The sequence below is a fragment of the Microcaecilia unicolor genome, chromosome 3 (genome assembly GCF_901765095.1).
Source record: "Microcaecilia unicolor chromosome 3, aMicUni1.1, whole genome shotgun sequence".
Taxonomy (NCBI): domain Eukaryota; kingdom Metazoa; phylum Chordata; class Amphibia; order Gymnophiona; family Siphonopidae; genus Microcaecilia; species Microcaecilia unicolor.
In genome coordinates this window covers 225,009,980-225,028,968 of record NC_044033.1, presented here as the reverse complement: position 1 = coordinate 225,028,968, position 18,989 = coordinate 225,009,980, and the positions used below count along the sequence as shown (strand labels likewise).

Genomic DNA, 18,989 nt, shown 5'->3' with positions numbered 1-18,989 from the left:
CTCCAAGCCTAATTTTTAGGTTTTGTTGAGTACCTGGGGTTGAGGGCTCTTCTTGAGCAAGTGCAAACCTGGTGGTGCCAGGTCCCTCCTTTTCTCCCCCCTCCCGCTGGCTCCGTTAAAAAAAAAAAAAAATTTTTTTTGACGTCCTTAAGGGCGTTTATTTCAACGTTTATTGCAGCTGCTCACTGGGACACCAGTTCGTTACAGCTCGGAGCGAGAAGCAGGTAATTTTACCTTTTTATAGCGGGCAGGGGGTTCCCCGTTCGGTCTCCACGTGGCTTATGGTGTCAGAGGGCGAGGGCGCGATGATTCGCTCCCCGGACCGCGTGGGTGCGTCTAGCGGGGATGCGGGGATTTCAAAACCTGAATCGCCTTTGTTAGGCATCAGTTTGGAGTCCGGTCAGTGTCCCGGTTCCTCCTCCGGTGCGGCGGTTTTTCCCACCATAAGCGCCCATCCCCCGCTGCTCGCCCACTCCATGTTGGCCGGCCACTCTGCTTGGACGGCTTCTTCTTGGGCCGCCCTCGAGCTGGGAGACGTTAATACTCACCGCCACCCCGCTCCCAAAACGGATCCCGGTAAGTTTTTAACCCCCTGGGGGTTACAATTCCATCAAATATTAGGCCAGTAGATATGAGTGTTGGTCATGTATCCGCCCGGGTTCTTGAGGTGCAAGATATATCTCAGGATAGTCTTTACCTGACAGCGTTTTTGGAAAAATCAGATACAGAAACTGTGACTCGTATAACTCTCCTTGTAACTTTTGTTTTTTTGCAAGATAAAGACCATATTATAAAAATTTTAATTTTTGCTATAGACAGAAGCTCATTATGGGATATTTCCTGATTTAACAAAGGCTACACAGGAGTGTAGGAACAAGTTTCTTCAAATGCAGCCACAGGTTCTTTTGTAAGGGGCCAAATTTATATTATGTTTTCCATGTAAATGCTACGTAAACTATTCCTCAAAAAATGTCTTTTTTAACCCAGAGCAGTTAAAATTATTTGTAGATTCAAAGAGGCTACAGCCTCTCCCAGCTTCATAAGTAGAAGCTCAGTAGCTTGTGAGGTATCTTTGTACTAGCTGAGCTTAGTTTCTGCTTGCATTGTTGGTTTAATTTCTTCTTATTGAACCCTGGCTTCAGGGATTTATTTCTTCGTATCTGGATCCCTTTCTCTTCCTCTTTTGTGGACTGATGAGCACTATTTTTTTCTTTTGATCCTATATAATAATTTGCACCTCAGTTTGGATGCCTGGGTTCGTAACACACTTCCCATTGGTCCGCCCTGGAGATGATGTCAGAGGGCGGACCAATGGGAAGTGAGAGGGAAGGGAATCCAGCACCAGCTAGCGGAGGTGAGTAGAGAATCGCCCCCTCCCTCCCCCCCTTTCTCCCTCCGAGTTCAATGCTCCCCTCTCCTCCTCGGAGGGGAGGGGGGTCCTGCAACTCGAAGGGGAGGGGTCCTGCAACTCGAAGGGGTGCCTGGATCTCGGAGGAGACAGAGGGAGGGGGACATGGAACTCGGAGGGGAGGGAGGCAGGAACTCGGAGGAGACAGAGGGAGGTAGGGAGGGGGGTATGGAACCTTGCTAGCGCCCGTTTCATTTTCTTTTACTAGTGTTTATATAAGAAGAGATGTAAGTTTCTTCTTTTTTCTTGTTTATATCTAATATTTGTCTTTTTCTTTCAAGTGTAATGTTTGTTACATTTTTTGTCAAATGCAATTAAAAATAATTCTTATTGCTTAGTTTTACTTCTATTTATTAGCCTTAAATTGGACTAACACAGCAACCACATTGCTTTGTCTATGAGTACAAGACACACCCTTTCTCTGACGTTCATTTACAGGATATGAAACTGAAACTAAAGTTTTTATCCTTCTCTGAGAATCATGGCTGCTTCAAGCACTGCTGAGAGTCTGCGGGAAGAAACGTCTTGTCCCATCTGTCTGGATTATTTTACAGATCCAGTGATCACAGAGTGTGGACACAACTTCTGTCGCTCCTGTATCACTGAGAGCTGGGAGAGGATAGAAACAAACTTCCCCTGTCCGCAGTGCAGGGAAACATCTCTGCAGAGAAACCTCAGGCCTAACAGGCAGCTGGCAAATATCACAGCAGTGCTAAAAACATTTTCAGAAAGAAATCAAGCAGAAAATCTGTGTGAAAAGCATGAAGAGAAATTAAAATTGTTCTGCACAGAGGAAGAGAAAGCAATCTGTGTTATCTGCAAAGAAGGCAAGGACCACAGATCTCACAGTGTGATACCCATAGAGGAGGCTGTGCAGGAATACAAGGTGTGTGTCTAATGCTATAATGGAAGCTGTGCAGGTTTGGAAGGTGTGCAAATAGGGACTAGTATTCGACTGTGTTGCCTGCTCAGATGATAAATATAATAGCACAAGTATACACTTTCAAATTGATTAGCTGCTTAATTCTGAAAACTGGGTGCTTAAGTTAACCCCTTTGAAAATTGAGTAGGGCTGGGCACTTAAATTTAGAGATATAGGACTAGATTGTATATATTGTGCCTGAAAATCTGCGCAGACAAAAAATACGCCTAGGTTTATTCTCTAAAGTACACCTAAATTTTATAGAATAGGCTTAAATTTCTGTGCAGTGTACAGAGTATGCCGAGCGCCTGTCCATGCAACAAAATTTGGTTATGTCCATTTAGGCCATGTTTTACTTGGTATAAATTCTGATGCCTAAATTAGGCGCAGAGCGTGTGTATTCTTCAATAATGCATATAGATTTTAGAAACGCCCACGCCCACCCCGCCCATGACACCCCCCTTTTTAACTATGCAACTTAGAATTTCTATGCACCACGTTACAGAATACACTTAGCGAATTGTGTGCGTAAATCTTAATGCCAATTGATGGTGATAATTGTTTTTTAACATCCAATTAACAGCGCTGATTAGCTACTTAACCAATGAAGTTATGGGCATTGTTATAGAATAAACTTCGATTTCCACGCGGAAATTAAGGCGTGATATATAATATCCTGAGGATAGGGCCTTATATTCAAAAATTTATACTCCTTACTTTGAGAGTTATGCTCATAAACTGGCCTCTTTGAACATTTACAAGAGCTGAATGCACAAACTACTCAATATTTCACTTAAATTTAAGAGGATTAAAAGTGGGTGGTAACTGGAGGCAGGGCCGGTCTTAAGGCGAGGCGACCGAGGCGGCCGCATAGGGCCTCGCGCTCAGGGGGGCCCCGACCACCCGAGCTCCAGTCCTCCCTCCCTCGGACGGCGAGCGACGGCAGCATGGTGGGGCGGTCCGCCCCGGATGTCAGCGGGTGGGGGGTGCCCCGCTCCCGCTGCTCCCACCCTGTCCTACCTTTAAAAAAAGAACTTGGAAGCGCCGGAGGGACAGGCAGCGCCTCGCATATGCCCTGTACTAAAAATCTCTTCGACGTCATTGGGCCTTCTCACATTGAGTCCCGCCCTCCTCTAAGGTAACTTCCAATTACCGCGAGGGCGGGCGGGACTCAATGTGAGAAGGCCCAATGACGTCAAAGAGATTTTTAGTACAGGGCAGACGCGAGGCGTGGCCTGTCCCTCTGGCGCTTCCAAATTCTTTTTTTAAAGGCAGTGAGGGTGGTGGGTGGCAGGAGAATGGAGCTGGTAGGTGGGTCGGGGGGGGGACTCAGATGGGAGAAGGGTGTGTGGGGTGGGGGTTCTCAGGTGGGGAAGGGTGGGGAGGGGGTTCTCAAATGGGAAGGAGACTACTACTACTTAACATTTCTAAAGCTGAGGTGGGGAGGGGGTTCAAGGGGGTGGGGAGGGGGTTCTTGGATGGTTGAAGGGTACGGGTGGGGAGGGGACTGGGGTTCTTGGATGGGAGAAGGGGACTGGGGAGGGAGTTCTCGGATCGGATAAGGGGACGGGTGGGGAGGGGACTGGGGTTCTTGGATGGGAGAAGGGGACTGAGGTGGGGAGGGGGTTCACGGATGGGAGAAGGGGGTGGGGAGGGGGTTCTTGGATGGTTGAAGGGGACGGGTGGGGAGGGGACTGGGGTTCTTGGATTGGAGAAGGGGACTGGGGATGGGGTTCTCGGATGGGAGAAGGGGACTGGCACTGGGGTCTGAGAAGGGGCCATATGGGAAAATGGGGGTCATGCCTGGGGCTGGTGGGAAAATGGGGCATGCGTGGATCAGGTGGGAGAATGGTTCTGAAAAGGGGGGCCCTAATACAAGGCATGTGGATAAAGGGGGCTGGAACTGGGGGCTGAAAAGGAGGGTAGGTGGAATAAGGGGGCTAGTACTGGGACTGGAGGCTGAAAAGGGGCAGGGGCTGAAACTTGGGACTGGGAGCTGAAAAGGGGACAGGGAGAAGTGGCTGGGGGGCTGAAGCTCGGGACTGGTGGGAGAAAAGGGCTGGGGCTGAAATGGGGGACTGGTGGGATAGTGGGGCTGGAACTGGGGGCTGAAAAAAGGGGCGGAGAGAGGGGGCAGATCCTGAATGGGGGAGCGAGAGGGAGGGCAAACCCTGGATGGATGGGAGAGGGAGGGCAAATTGTGGATTGAAGGGGCAGAGAGAAAGGGCAGACAGTGGATGGAAGGGATAGAAAGGGCCGACAGTGAATGGATGGGGGAGAGAGAGAGGGGGCAGACAGGGGCAGATGGTGGATGGATCATGGAAGGGGCAGAGATAGAGGGCAGATGTGGATGGAAGGAGCAGGGAGAGAGGGCAGACATTGGATGGAGGGAACAACAGAGAGGGCAGACACTGGATGGCATAGAGAGACCGAAGACAGATGCTGGATGGAAGGAAGACAGTGAAAAGAAGATGAGGAAAGCAGAAACCAGAGACAACAAACTGTAAATAAAATATATATTTTTATTTTTTTGCTCTAGGATAAAGTAGTATTGTAGATGTGTTAACAAATGTTTATAATAGAACATGTAAACAAGGTAATCTTTTTATTGGACTAATTTTAATACATTTTGGCTAACTTTTGGAGAACAAAACCCCCTTCCTCAGGTCAGGATAGGATACTGTAACAGTACTATACTATATTGACCTGAGGAAGGATGTTTTGGCCTCTGAAAGCTAAATCTATTAGTCCAATAAAATGGTATTATTTTATGTTCTATATTTGTTTTATTTCTATTTGTTAATTTGTAAAGTGGTGATTGGTATTTGTTAGTTTTTTTTCAAATTTTCATCTGCTGTCTTTATATTTTGCACAGTACTAGGGGACATTTTCTGTTTCTGTGGTGTTGCATTGTATGCAGAGTCTGGCATCTTGGGGATTCAGTTTAATTTTTGTCTAAACAGAAAGTTTAAATATTACTACTTATTCTATAGTGGATTAGGGTGTATCTGTGTTTGTGAAAAAGACATGGCTTTCAGTTGGCATTGACTGTGCAGGATCGACGATCTGTACTATTCTGTCTGGTTTCATTTTACAATAGGTGAATTGATGTTCTAGTGCTCACTGTAGTGTTTTAAGATGTTTTCCTTTTCTTTGTGTGATTCGTAGAAATGACTGCTTATGGTATGGTAGAATTGCTCTATAGGTCCTGAGTGTTTTGTATTCTCAGCATACCTAGTACTGGATTTTGGAGGGGGGTGTTAAAAAATGACCGGGAGGGAGGGGGGGAAGCCCTGGAGCTGGGGGCCTTGGAGCTCGGAGGGAACAGCCCGGGAGCTTGGAGGTAGGGGCGCCCTCAACTGCTTTCCATCACGGGGACGACCAAGGTTCACGGGGGCGTGTTGGCAGTGTAGCGAAGGCGGGACTGGGGCGTTCATAGGAGATGGGTGTCCTCGGCCGATAATGGAAAAAAGAAGGGCGTCCATGACGAACACTTGGGTGACTTTGCTTGGTCCATTTTTTCACAACCAAGCATCAAAATGGTGCCCGAACTGACCAGATGACCACCGGAGGGAATCGGGGATGACTTCCCCTGATTTTCCCAGTGGTCACTAACCACCTCCCACTCTGAAAAAAACAACTTCAAAAACTTTTTGTCTTTTTTTTTCTAGAGTATGGGTGAAGGATGTCCTTTGCTATGCCTCCGTCCCTGCGATGGCAGTTGAGGACGTCCTTCCTATGCCTCCGTCCCTGCGACGGCAGTTGAGGATGTCCAAAATTTGGATGTTTCTGTGAGAAGGACGTCCATGTCTTTGGTCTGCCTCTAGTACAAAAAACAGAAGAAACCAGTCTTCGCAAGAAAATCAACAGGAAACAAAACAGCGAAGATGACTAACAAAAACAAAACCAAAATTAAAAACTAAAAACTAAAAAAACGTAATTATATAAAAAACATCAAAATTTTAAAAATAATCATAAAATATGTATTAAAAATATAAATACATAAAGATTAAAAATTACATAAAGAAGATGACATGTTGGATGTAAAAATTAAGAAGTCAACTATATTAGCCAAACGATAGCAGGGAGAAATGGACTCGACACAGCTGTGTTTCGGCCATACTGGCCTGCGTCAGGAGTCTTTTCACCGAATGCTGATTATTATATCCAATTGTGAAAGCAATATTTGTGTACGGAAATGCTGTCCGAGTTGCGGTGCCACCCGTCAGTATGGGTGAAGGATGTCCTTTGCTATGCCTCCGTCCCTGTGACAGCAGTTGAGGACGTCCTTCCTATGCCTCCGTCCCTGCGACGGCAGTAGAGGATGTCCAAATTTGGATGTTTCTGTGAGAAGGACGTCCATGCCTTTGCTCTGCCTCTAGTACAAAAAACAGAAGAAACCAGTCTTCGCAAGAAAATCAACAGGAAACAAAACAGCAAAGATGACTAACAAAAACAAAACCAAAATTAAAAACTAAAAAACGTAATTATATAAAAAAACATCAAAATTTTAATAATAATCATAAAATATGTATTTAAAAATATAAATACATAAAGATTAAAAATTACATAAAGAAGACGACATTTTGGATGTAAAAATTAAGAAGTCAACTATATTAGCCAAACAATAGCAGGGAGAAATGGACTCGACACAGATGTGTTTCGGCCATACTGGCCTGCGTCAGGAGTCTTTTCACCGTATGCTGATTATTATATCCAATTGTGAAAGCAATATTTGTGTACGGAAACGCTGTCCGAGTTGCAGTGCCACCCGTCAGTATGGGTGAAGGATGTCCTTTGCTATGCCTCCGTCCCTGTGACAGCAGTTGAGGATGTCCTTCCTATGCCTCCGTCCCTGCGACGGCAGTGGAGGATGTCCAAAATTTGGATGTTTCTGTGAGAAGGACGTCCATGCCTTTGCTCTGCCTCTGACACCCCCTTTATTTATTTGGATTTTGGATCACAAGTTGCAGCAGTGGGATTTGAACCAGCCACCTCTGGATTGCAAGACCAGTGCTCTGGAAACTAGGCCACTCCACCAGGCCAGGCCAGTCCACTCCCTTGAAATTTGGCTGTCCCTGTTGGGGGGGGGGGGGCAGTATGCAGGTCCCTGGTGGGGGAGGTATGTGTGTGTCAGCGGAGGCATAATGAAGGACGTCCTTCTTTCAAACATTTTGGACATCCTCAACTGCCCCCCCCCCAAAGGGACGGCCAAATTTCAAGGGAGTGGAGCTGAGTGGCCTAGTGGTTAGAGCACTGGTCCTGCAATCCAGAGGTCAGCATTGCAGTCAGTTGAAAGACCCCATTGGATATTAATTATGTAGAGTAACCAAAGTCTGAGAGCCTGTTTAGAAGAAATGAAATTGGAAAGATGAGAATGCTCGATAAAGACACACTTTATCATCTTCAGCTTGCCTGTACATTTACATGGGAACTTTCACAAAAAGGAGGCTCCCGTCTGCAAAACCTAAGCAGTAAAAACTTCTTGTGTCTCTTCTGTGTTGTCTTAGACATCTCCAGAAAAAGTCTCACTTTACAGTTAAAAAGCTTATCTCTTTTCTTGAAATACATCTTAAGAAGCCATTCTGAGTTCGTAGTTTCTTCTGTTACAATTTATTTGTTGTTCCTCTGCTCACAGAAATCAAATTTTCCCAGATATTTCTGTTTTATTGCACAATTTACCTTTGGAAGTATGTTTTGCAATATCCTTCCCCAAATTTAAAAGGGTGCTTAAAACATATTACTTCCAGCAGGCCTTTCCTCCAGTCGAATTTGCAGCTTGTCTGTGGTGCAACAGCTTGAACCTGATATTTCCAACAATGGTTCACATATCTATCTCATTAGATAGACTTATGATGGCTTACAGATTGTTATTAATTTTATTTTGATGTGCTGGCTTAAATATTTGAGCTTCATTTTGTAAATCAAGCCTCCTCTTGTGGATGTTTCTTGTTTGTCTTCCTTGTCGATTTCCTAGTTTATGTTGTAAGCTGCTTAGATCTTTTCTGCCTACCGCAATATCAAATAAAGATGAAACTTAAACTTGAAACTTGCATAGCGTTGGGAGTTATATAGCCCAATCTTCCTCTTTCAAAAGAGTCCCCCCCCCCCCCCCACCCCCATTCTGGTTGCTTAATTCCACTTTTGGGTGTTCGTGGCTCTAAGAAATTGCTCTTCTGGCAACTGTTGGAAGCAGGATATTGGGCTAGATGGACTTTCGGTCTTACCCAGTATTGTAATTCTTATGTTCTTATCTAGATAATCTACTCAAAAAACTTTATCAAAATTTTTGAATAGTCTGATTTCCTCCAAATTCTGTATAATTGTCTCTTTTGGTGATATTCAATAATTGGCCTTCACAACACCTAATTGTCACTATTTTCAGCTTCTGTGTGGATCTGCCCAACACCCTATTGTGTAACCTACATACCTAACTTATCTCATGTGCAACTCCAAAGTGGGCGTAGCTGTGGGAGGGGCATTCTCAGAATTTTGATGCGGTGTTATAGAATACCTGCCATTAGTTGGGTGTGAGCATTTACCCCGACTGTTGGCACCTAAAGTTAGCCACAGACGTGCGCACTGAGCTAGTAATGTATAAAGGCCGTTCCATGCATGTTTATAGAATTTGCGCTTGTCATGGAACATCCTGGTGTTTAACTTTAAGCGTCATTTATTGAATTTGGCCTGTTATTTCTGCTTTTCTTACCACCTTATATATGTCTGCAGAGCAACATAAAAGCTTCTCTCTCTTTTTTGAGCATTGATTAAAAGTTTTACACCGTACCACTGTGTTTATATTTGTGTTTATTAGGGTCAAAGCGGTATATGATAAAAACAAAACAGCATCTAGAGATCATAGTGCATGGGAAGGGGTGTACGGGATAATGAGTGATGCAAAATAAGGGAGGTTATTGAGGAGCAGAGATTTATAGACAAGAAGAAGGACTTTAAATTGAAAGCTTTATGAGAGGGAGCCAGTGCACTTTTGGTAACACAGGAGTAACTGGGTCAAACCACTGAGCCATAAATAGTAGATGGACAGAAGAGTTTTGTAGAGTCTGGAGGCAATGAAGTTGAGGCTGCGGTAGGCCAGCATATATTATATTGCAATAATCAAACTGGGATATAAAAAATGCGTTAAGTAAAGTATGAAGTGAAGAGAAGTGCAGGAAATCCGTATGGCTGTTAATGTGAATGAGGGTGGAAACAGCTACTGAGGTTGTCCTTTTTTCTAGTTAGAATACATCACTTCTATCAAGACCCTTCACTGGCTCCCTATCCGTTTTCGCATCCTGTTCAAACTTCTTCTATTAACCTATAAATGTACTCACTCTGCTGCTCCCCAGTATCTCTCCACACTCGTCCTTCCCTACACCCCTTCCCGTGCACTCCGCTCCATGGATAAATCCTTCTTATCTGTTCCCTTCTTCACTACTGCCAACTCCAGACTTCGCGCCTTCTGTCTCGCTGCACCCTACGCCTGGAATAAACTTCCTGAGCCCCTATGTCTTGCCCCATCCTTGGCCACCTTTAAATCTAGACTGAAAGCCCACCTCTTTAACATTGCTTTTGACTCGTAACCACCTGTAACCACTCGCCTCCACCTACCCTCCTCTCTTCCTTCCCGTTCACATTAATTGATTTGATTTGCTTACTTTATTTATTTTTTGTCTATTAGATTGTAAGCTCTTTGAGCAGGGACTGTCTTTCTTCTATGTTTGTGCAGCGCTGCATATGCCTTGTAGAGCTATAGAAATGCTAAATAGTAGTAGTAGTAGTAGTAGTATTTTGAAGAATTCTCATATCCTGTGTGTGTCTCCAGCATAATAGGAGGTATTTGGTGAAGTATTGCTGGTGCCCTATGTATGATACAGGATCTAAAACAGATATGGTTATTGTTCACAGGAGAAATATGAAATTCACCTGGAGCCTTTGAAGAAGAAACTGAAAGAGATTCTGAAACTTAAAACTAGTGAAGAGCAGAAAACTGAGGAGCTGATGGTAGGTGACTATGAGGCTCATTTTCAAAGCACTTAGACTAACAAAGTTCCATAAATGTTCATGTGCTGATATATAAATGTGTATGTTCTAAAATATCAAACATACAGGTTTATGTGGTAGAACACAAATGTTTTCCTAAGCTGTCCCAGAGTCCAATATCCTTTGTCAGTTGCCATTTGGTTGGGGGGGGGGGGGGGGGGACTCAGTAGACCTTCCATAATCTTTCCAGCGGAGTGCTACTCAGTACGAGCAATGGTCTGAAAACTTAGGCATCCCAGGTAGCAGATGGGAATCCCAATGTCAGTAATTTTAGACACAGATGTCAGAACCTCAGGAACGGTGAGCCCTTGGACCACAGCCAAAGCTGCGGCAGACAAGTCCCCTGTCGTGTCCGTTGCTCCCTCCGGCTTCTCCGTCTCGGGGGGCGGGAGCCGGCGTCCACCTCGGCGAGGGTCGGCGATCCGGAGGCCACGATTGCGGCCGCCGGTCTCTCGGTCGCCGGCTGTGGGGGCGGTGTTTGCGCTGCGGGAGGAGGCGGTGCTGAGGCGCGATGGCCGGCGTCCTCGTCTCTCCCGGGCGCGGGGGTCCGGAGCTCCGCCTCTGAGGTGCTGGATTGGGCAGACAGAGCCAATCAGAAGGGCTCTGTCAATAACCAGGTTCGGGTTGGTCGGCTATACCTGCGGGGGCGGGGCGGCTGATGCCGAACAGTATTAAAGGAAGGGAACTGAGTTAGAACATTGCTTCAGGTTCTGTTCCCGAGGCCCGTTTCCATTTGTTCCTGTGCTCCTCTGTGTTCCTTGTTCTTCTGGTATTGACCTTTGGACTGTTCCTGGTTTTCCCTGCTAGCTGCCTGCCTCGACTTCTTGCCGGATCTTGACTTCGTTGTCTGCTGCCTGCCCTGAACTTTGCCTGTTATTGGATGTTCTCGTTCTCCATCTGCCCTCTGCTCTCCTGGTCCCTGTCCGGGTCAGCTCGGCACCCCGCGGTTCCTGAAGTCCTGTTGACCGCCTGCAGCTGGGGGCTCAACCCTTGGTGAACGGCGGTCGCCGCGGGTGAAGACTTGGGGTTGCACGGCTGTTCTTTGAGGTCCCTCGGGGCCTTACGGGACCTAAGGGCTCACCGTCCTTGCAACCAAGACAGGAACCTGAAGCCATTAGCTCGCCTACGCAACCCGATCTACGGGACCTGGCTAAAGTTCTCCAGCAGCAGCAGGAGCAGTTGAACGCCCTGTTGGGGGCCCTACAGAACGTATGCTCCCAGTTAACCTCGGTCCAGGTACAGAACCAGGCCGCTGCGGTCTACCAGGTCGCCGCAGTGGCTCCCCGTTCGGGAGGGTCCTTCCCGGGACCTCGGTTCCCTGAGCCTACACGGTTTGATGGTGTCCCCAGAAGCTGCCGGGGTTTCCTCAACCAGTGCAACTTATACTTCAAGATGCAACCAGAGGCTTTTGCATCAGACCAGATAAAAGTGGCCTATGTTATTTCCTTGCTTACGGGACGGGCCCTAGCCTGGGCGTCCCCGTTATGTGAACAGCAGGATCCGCTCTTGGACAACTATGCAGAGTTCCAACGTCGCTTTCGCATGGTGTTTGATCTTCCAGGAAGGCCGTCTTCCCCTGCGTCCGAGCTGCTGCGGATTCAACAGGGCGAAGGGACCGTGGCAGACTATGCTATTCGGTTTCGGACTTTGGCAACTGAGTTGCGCTGGAATCAGGAGTCCCTATCTGCAATCTTCCTGGAGGGACTTCAGGATCGAATCAAGGACGAGCTGGCTGGCCGGGAGGTCCCGGGGCAATTGGATGCCTTGATCTCACTCTGTGTCCGGGTGGATACCTGTTTTCAGGAGAGGGCTAGAGCCCGAGCGGACCGGCGGAAGGGACCCGGGGGTGGGTCCCGGTCTAGTCGGGGACCGTCCCCCCGATGTGGCTCCAGAGAACCCAGGGAGACCTCTGAAGAACCTATGGTTATTGGCCGCCAACGACTGACTCCGTCTGAAAGGACTCAATGCCTTCGGGGCGGCCTTTGCCTGTATTGCGGCGAGGCTGGTCATTTCATTCGCATGTGCCCCGCATGACCGGGAAATGCCACTCCCAAGGCGCCCTGAGGGGAGGGGTCTTGGGGCACTCTACTCCCCTACCTGCCCATCTGATAACTCTCCCGGTGACTCTGCAGTGGCAGGAGACGATGGTTCACACCCGTGCCCTCTTGGATTCCGGGGCCGGGGGGAACTTCATTTGTCAGGAACTCTTGCGGCAGATGAGATGGCCCACACTGCCCTACCGACCTGCTCTGCAAGTGACATCCATCCAGGGTACAGCGTTACCCCAGCCTATCACGGAGGTGACTCCATTTTTGGGGCTTCAAGTGGGGGAGGATCACCGTGAGGAGGCTCAATTTCTGATCTTACCCCGCACCATTCATCCTGTGGTACTGGGCCTGCCCTGGTTACGGCGCCACACCCCTGTAATAGACTGGACTTTAGGGAAAATACAGGCCTGGGGTAGGACCTGCACTGAGGCCTATTTGAAGGCCCGGGAATCCAGCTGTCCCGCGGTAGTAGCCACCCCTAGAACTGTGTCAGCCTGTCAAGCTGCTCTGCCAGAGGAGTACCGGGAGTTCGCTGATGTGTTTAGTCCCGTGGAAGCGGATGTACTACCGCCTCATTGGTCTTTTGATTGTGCTATTAATTTGATGGCTGACAAGATGCCACCACGGGGCCGTCTCTATACACTGTCCCGGGAGGAATCGAAGGTCATGCAAGCTTATATCCGGGAGAATCTCCAGAAAGGGTTCATCCGTCCCTCCACGTCCCCTGCCGGGGCAGGATTTTTTTTCGTGACAAAGAAAGATGGCTCCTTGAGGCCCTTTATTGACTACCAGGGCCTAAATGCCATCACCGTGAAAGACCGATACCCTCTGCCCCTTATTCCAGAGTTGATTGATCGGCTGCAGGGGGCCCAGATCTTCACTAAGTTGGATCTCTGTGGGGCCTACAACTTGGTCCGTATCCGGCAGGGGGACGAATGGAAGACTGCATTTAACACACATGAAGGACACTTCGAGTACCGGGTGATGCCCTTCGGTCTGTGCAATGCTCCCGCGGTGTTCCAGAGGTTCATAAACTTAGCTCTAGAGGACCTGCTTTACGCTACGGTAATTGTTTACCTGGATGACATCCTGATCTTTTCCAAAGATACCCTGGAGCACGTGACCCACGTTCGAACTGTTCTTCAGTGCCTACGACAATTTCGCCTGTTTGCCAAGCTCAGCAAATGCTCCTTTCATCAGCAGTCTCTGCCTTTTCTAGGACATATTCTGTTACCGGGAGGTCTGCAAATGGATCCAGATAAACTCCGCGCTATCCGGGAGTGGCCTCAACCCCAGGGCCTGAAGGTGCTGCAACGGTTCCTGGGGTTTGCGAATTACTACCGTCAATTTATTCCTCACTATTCGCAATTGACAGCTCCACTGACAGCACTCACTAAGAAGCATGCGGATGTCCGAACTGGCCAGCCGAGGCGCAAGCAGCATTTGGCCTATTGAAGAAAGCCTTTGAATCTGCTCCCATCCTTCAGGCTCTGGATCCTGACAAGCCCTTTGTGGTAGAGGTGGACGCTTCCGCTTTGGGTGCCGGGGCAGTTCTCTCTCAAGTTAACGCCAAGGGCCGGCGTCAACCTTGCTTCTTCTTCTCCCGAAAGTTCTCCCCAGCGGAACGCAATTACACTGTGGGAGACAGAGAACTGCTAGCCTTAAAGTTAGCTCTGCAAGAGTGGAGACATTTGCTGGAGGGGGCAGAGCACCGGTTTATGGTAATTACGGACCATAAGAATCTCTTGTATTTGCAGGAGGCCCAAAGGCTGAATCCGCAGCAAGCCCGCTGGTCGCTGTTCTTCGCCAGGTTCCGGTTTCAACTTGTATTCCGGTCAGCTGCTCTGAATACCCCTGCGGACTCCCTCTCTTGAGCTTTTGAAGCTTCAGAGGACATTGAAGAGCCTCATCCTATGTTGGATCCAGTCTGTCTCAGTGCGGCCCGGGGGTGGGGGGGGGGGGGGGTCACCCCGTTGCGGAAACTTGTGCCTCCACAGGACCGGGGAAAGTAATGCGTTGGGGACATTCTTCTATATGGGCCGAACACTTTGGGTTCCAAAAGACCCTCCGTCTGATTTCTCGACAGTACCAGTGGCCTCAAATGAGGCAAGATATCCTTCAGTTTGTCACGACCTGCCCTACCTGTGCCCAGACCAAATCTGTGGTGGGGCGCCCCTGGGGAGAGCTGCAGCCTTTGCCCGTCCCTGCAGCCCCCTGGGAGGAATTGTCTATGGATTTCATAACGGACCTTCCCCGCTCCCAGGGGCACACCGTGATCTGGGTTGTGGTAGACCGGTTCTCCCGTATGGCACATTTCGTTCCCCTTCCAGGGCGTCCGTCGGCAGCACTGTTACCCAACAGTTCATCCAACATATTTTCCGGCTCCATGGGCTACCAACCAAGATCATCAGTGACCGTGGAGCCCAGTTCACTTCACGATTCTGGAGAGCCCTGTGTTCTGCTCTGGGGGTTGCTACTCATTTGTCCTCTGCCTACCATCCACAGACCAACGGAATGGTTGAACGGATTAACCAAACGTTGAAGGGGTTCTTGCGGGCCTTTGTCAACAAGCGGCAAGACAACTGGGCATCCCTTCTTCCGTGGGCCGAGTTCGCCTATAACCACAGTGAACATTCGGCCTCTGGGCAATCTCCGTTCTTCATGGTATATGGACAACACCCGCGGCTTCCATCACCCATTCCCTCTGATTCCTCTACGCCCATGGTTACTCGAACCCTGGCGGACCTGCAGGAAGTCTGGAATATGGCCCGAGAGCAACTACAGAGAGTGGCCGCCAAGTACAAGTCGTTTGCTGACCGACACCGGCGTCCCGCCCCAGTGTTGCAACCGGGGCAAAAGGTATGGCTAAGCACTAAATACCTAAGGCTCCGGGTACCATCTCGGAGGTTCGGGCCACGGTACATCGGGCCGTTTGCTATCCAGTCTCGGATCGGAGCTGTGACATACCGCCTCCGGCTACCTAGTACTCTACGGATCCATAATGCCTTCCATATTTCTCTGCTGAAGAGCTTCCGGAGGTCCAAATGGCATCAACAGAATAAAGAGTCAGTTGTTCCGGAGGCTGACCCCGATCCCAAATACGAGGTTGAAGAAATCATTGATTCCAAGAGGCGTCGGGGAAAGCTGCTCTACCTGTTATTATGGAAGCATTTTGGTCCCGAAGACAATTCCTGGGAGCCGGCTACCAATGTACATGCCCCGGAGTTGGTAAGGGCCTTCCATGATCGATATCATCATAAACCTGGCCCCAGGAGGAGGGGGGCATCCGGGGGGGGGGGGATACTGTCGCGTCCGTTGCTCCCTCCGGCTTCTCCACCGCGGGGGGCGGGAGCTGGCGTCCACCTCGGCGAGGATCGGCGATCCGGAGGCCACGGCGGGGAGCCGGGGCCCGCCGCGGTGATGGCCGCCCAATCAGGGGTCGAGGCCAGAGGCCGACGATTGCGGCCGCCGGTCTCTCGGTCGCCGGCTGTGGGGGCGGTGTTTGCACTGCGGGAGGAGGCGGTGCTGAGGCGCGATGGCCGGCGTCCTCGTCTCTCCTGGGCGCGGGGGTCCGGAGCTCCGCCTCTGAGGTGCTGGATTGGGCAGACAGAGGCAATCAGAAGGGCTCTGTCAATAACCAGGTTCGGGTTGGTCGGCTATACCTGCGGGGGCGGGGCGGCTGATGCCGAACAGTATTAAAGGAAGGGAACTGAGTTAGAACATTGCTTCAGGTTCTTTTCCCGAGGCCCGTTTCCATTTGTTCCTGTGCTCCTCTGTGTTCCTTGTTCTTCTGGTATTGACCTTTGGACTGTTCCTGGTTTTCCCTGCTAGCTGCCTGCCTCGACTTCTTGCCGGATCTTGACTTTGTTGTCTGCTGCCTGCCCTGAACTTTGCCTCGTTCTCCATCTGCCCTCTGCTCTCCTGGTCTCTGTCCGGGTCAGCTCGGCACCCCGCGGTTCCTGAAGTCCCGTTGACCGCCTGCAGCTGGGGGCTCAACCCTTGGTGAATGGCGGTCGCCGCGGGTGAAGACTTGGGGTTGCACGGCTGTTCTTTGAGGTCCCTCGGGGCCTTACGGGACCTAAGGGCTCACCGTCCTTGCAACCAAGACATCCCCTGGGCTGGCAAAGGGCTAAAGTTAGTACAAGAACCAAGATAGTACTGAGTAAGGCAAGACAGGACTAGACAGGACAGGGCTAGAATACATCAGGCAAGACTAGACAAGGCTGGGCTAGGCAAGGCTAAACTAGGCAGGGCAGAAGTAACAAGGTACAACAAACAAGAGAAGGACCGGATACAGATGAGGCAAGGAAAGCAAGGCCAAGAACTGGAACTCAGGCAGAACAAGGCAAGACACTGAAGTAGGTTAAAACTGGGTCCAGAAAAGGCAAGACAAGGGCAAGGCAAGAACTGGATCCAGTCAGAACTGGACAAGGCAAGGCTAGGCACAACTGGACAAAGCAGACAGGCAAGACTGGAGCTGGATCCAGATGAAGCAAAGAGAGCAAGGTAACAGGACTAGAACTGAATCCAGACAGGAACAAGGCAAGACAAGGAAACAAGGCTAAAACTGGGTTCAGTCAAGGTAAGGCTAGGCAGATGCAGAAACGGATCCAGTCACAACATAGAGCAAAACAAGACAAGGCACGGCAGACAAAGCTAGGCAGAACCAGGGCAGGGCTGGAGCTAGGCAGAAACAAGGCAGGACAACAGGAATAAACAGAGACAAGGCTGGAGGCAACAGGAACAAACAGAAGCAAGTCTAGAGACAAGTCAGTACCAGAGCTGTAGCAGGAACCAGGAACAGGGCTTGGCTGTAGCAGGAACCAGGAACAGAACTTAGCTGTAGCAGGAACTAGGAACAGGGCTGGGCTGTAGCAGGAACAGAACTTAGCTGTAGCAGGAACAGAACTTGGCTGTAGCAGGAACAGGGTTTGGCTGTAGCAGGAGCCAAGAGCAAGGCTTGACTGTAGCAAGATACACAGGAGAAAGGCACACAAGAACAAAGCTAGACAGGAACAAGACTAGGCAGGAACAAGGCTCAGAAGAACAAGGCTAGGCAGGAACAAGGCTCACAAGAGCATGGCTAGGCAGGAGCAAGGTTTCAGAAACAAGGTACACAAGAACAAGGCTTCAGAGACAAGACTCACAGAAACAAGGCTAGGCTGGAAACAAGGCAGGAACTTGTCAAGGCAAGGCTAGAGCAGGAACAAGACAGGAAAAGGAACTAAGGAGGAAACACGAAGACAAGGCATGAAAGTCCCAAAGTTCCTTATAAAGGTCCACACTGGTGCCCTGAAATGAGGCTTGGACGCAGGAACACCAGAGTGAAGCTTGGATAGACTCAGAAGTGAGGCTTGGATGCAGGAACAGCAGAGTGAGGCTTGGATAACAGGGAAACAGGCTGCAGATGCATCAATACAGGGACAAGGCAGTCCAGAGAAGCCGCAGAGCCCGACCACTGGAAAAAAAAGGTGAGTCTGGATGCGGGGGACGGCCACGGTCGTGACAACAGATGTACATTCCCGTTCTGAAATGCGAAATACACGTTTATTTTTATACAATATAGACTTCTAAATGCCAATTTATGCATGTCTAAAACAAGAATAATGCAGCAGGAGTAAGAATGTTGGTTTTGTGGTACACTAAGGTTCTTCTGTCTTGGGTTCAAAGTGTCTTTGAAGAGAAGAGAAATAGTGAGCGATAGACTTAGGATTCCTTTCCCTAGACACTGGTAGAAGTTGATGCTATAGATAGGCAGATTGGAAATAAGTACTGTATTCTCTCTAATATTCACCCAGGCTATTATTAGAAAAACGGAGTTTTCTGACGTCTAGGGTGGGCTATTATTGGGGGTCTTCTTTAGGAAACCTGAAAAATTGGTGACACAAGACAAAGACAGCCAGCAGACAGCTGAAGTATTCAACAATTTTTAATTATTGCAATAAATGAGTGAAACAATACATTATTATTATATTCTAACCATGCCTTTTCATTATTTAAGCTAAATAACTGGAGGAAGAAGGGATTGCAGCTGAGACCAGACAGATTCATTTGTATTGGGTTTGCTGTATGAGAATAGACCGTTACCGTGGAGATGGAGCAGTCTGTGAAGCTTGTAAAGTTGCTGGGCTGTCTTGGACAAAGCACTGGAGGAGTTGCATTAATGCTAAATTTATATTATTTTCAGAAGTAATAACAGACATAAATTGTCCTGCTAGGCTAAGGAATGGCATGTTTATATTGTTATCCTGACTGGATTTCTGCCATGTGGGAGGGGGATTGCTTCCTTAAAGATGAGTGGGAGTTTTGGGTTTCAGGAAGCCTTAGAGGCTGACTTCACAGTAGCAGTACTAACAGCAGGGTCACTGTGGATTTGTTTACTTAGAGCTGGCTGAGCAAGCTTTGAAGAACAGTTCTTCTTTTCTCCTTTCTGTTTACCTGCACGGTGTTGGCTCATTGAATCACTGCTACCTTGTGGTTGTGCCAGGCAGATGTCAAGCAGAATCAGAGGAGGTGGTGGAGATGGAGCAACTGTCTCGATTCTGTGGGCCTTGTGTTCCATATCATC

General features: G+C 48.8%; 1 protein-coding gene across 1 annotated transcript in view; it reads left to right on the top strand.

Annotated features, from left to right (window-relative positions):
- Positions 1-1,889: 1,889 nt before the first annotated feature.
- The window catches only part of LOC115464979 (E3 ubiquitin-protein ligase TRIM39-like), a 43,922-nt gene continuing 26,822 nt past the window's right edge, over positions 1,890-18,989 (top strand). The window contains exons 1-2 of the mRNA XM_030195373.1: positions 1,890-2,294; positions 10,239-10,334. Of these exons, the coding sequence (XP_030051233.1) occupies positions 1,890-2,294; positions 10,239-10,334 (501 nt within the window). The remainder of the gene's footprint in view (positions 2,295-10,238; positions 10,335-18,989) is intronic.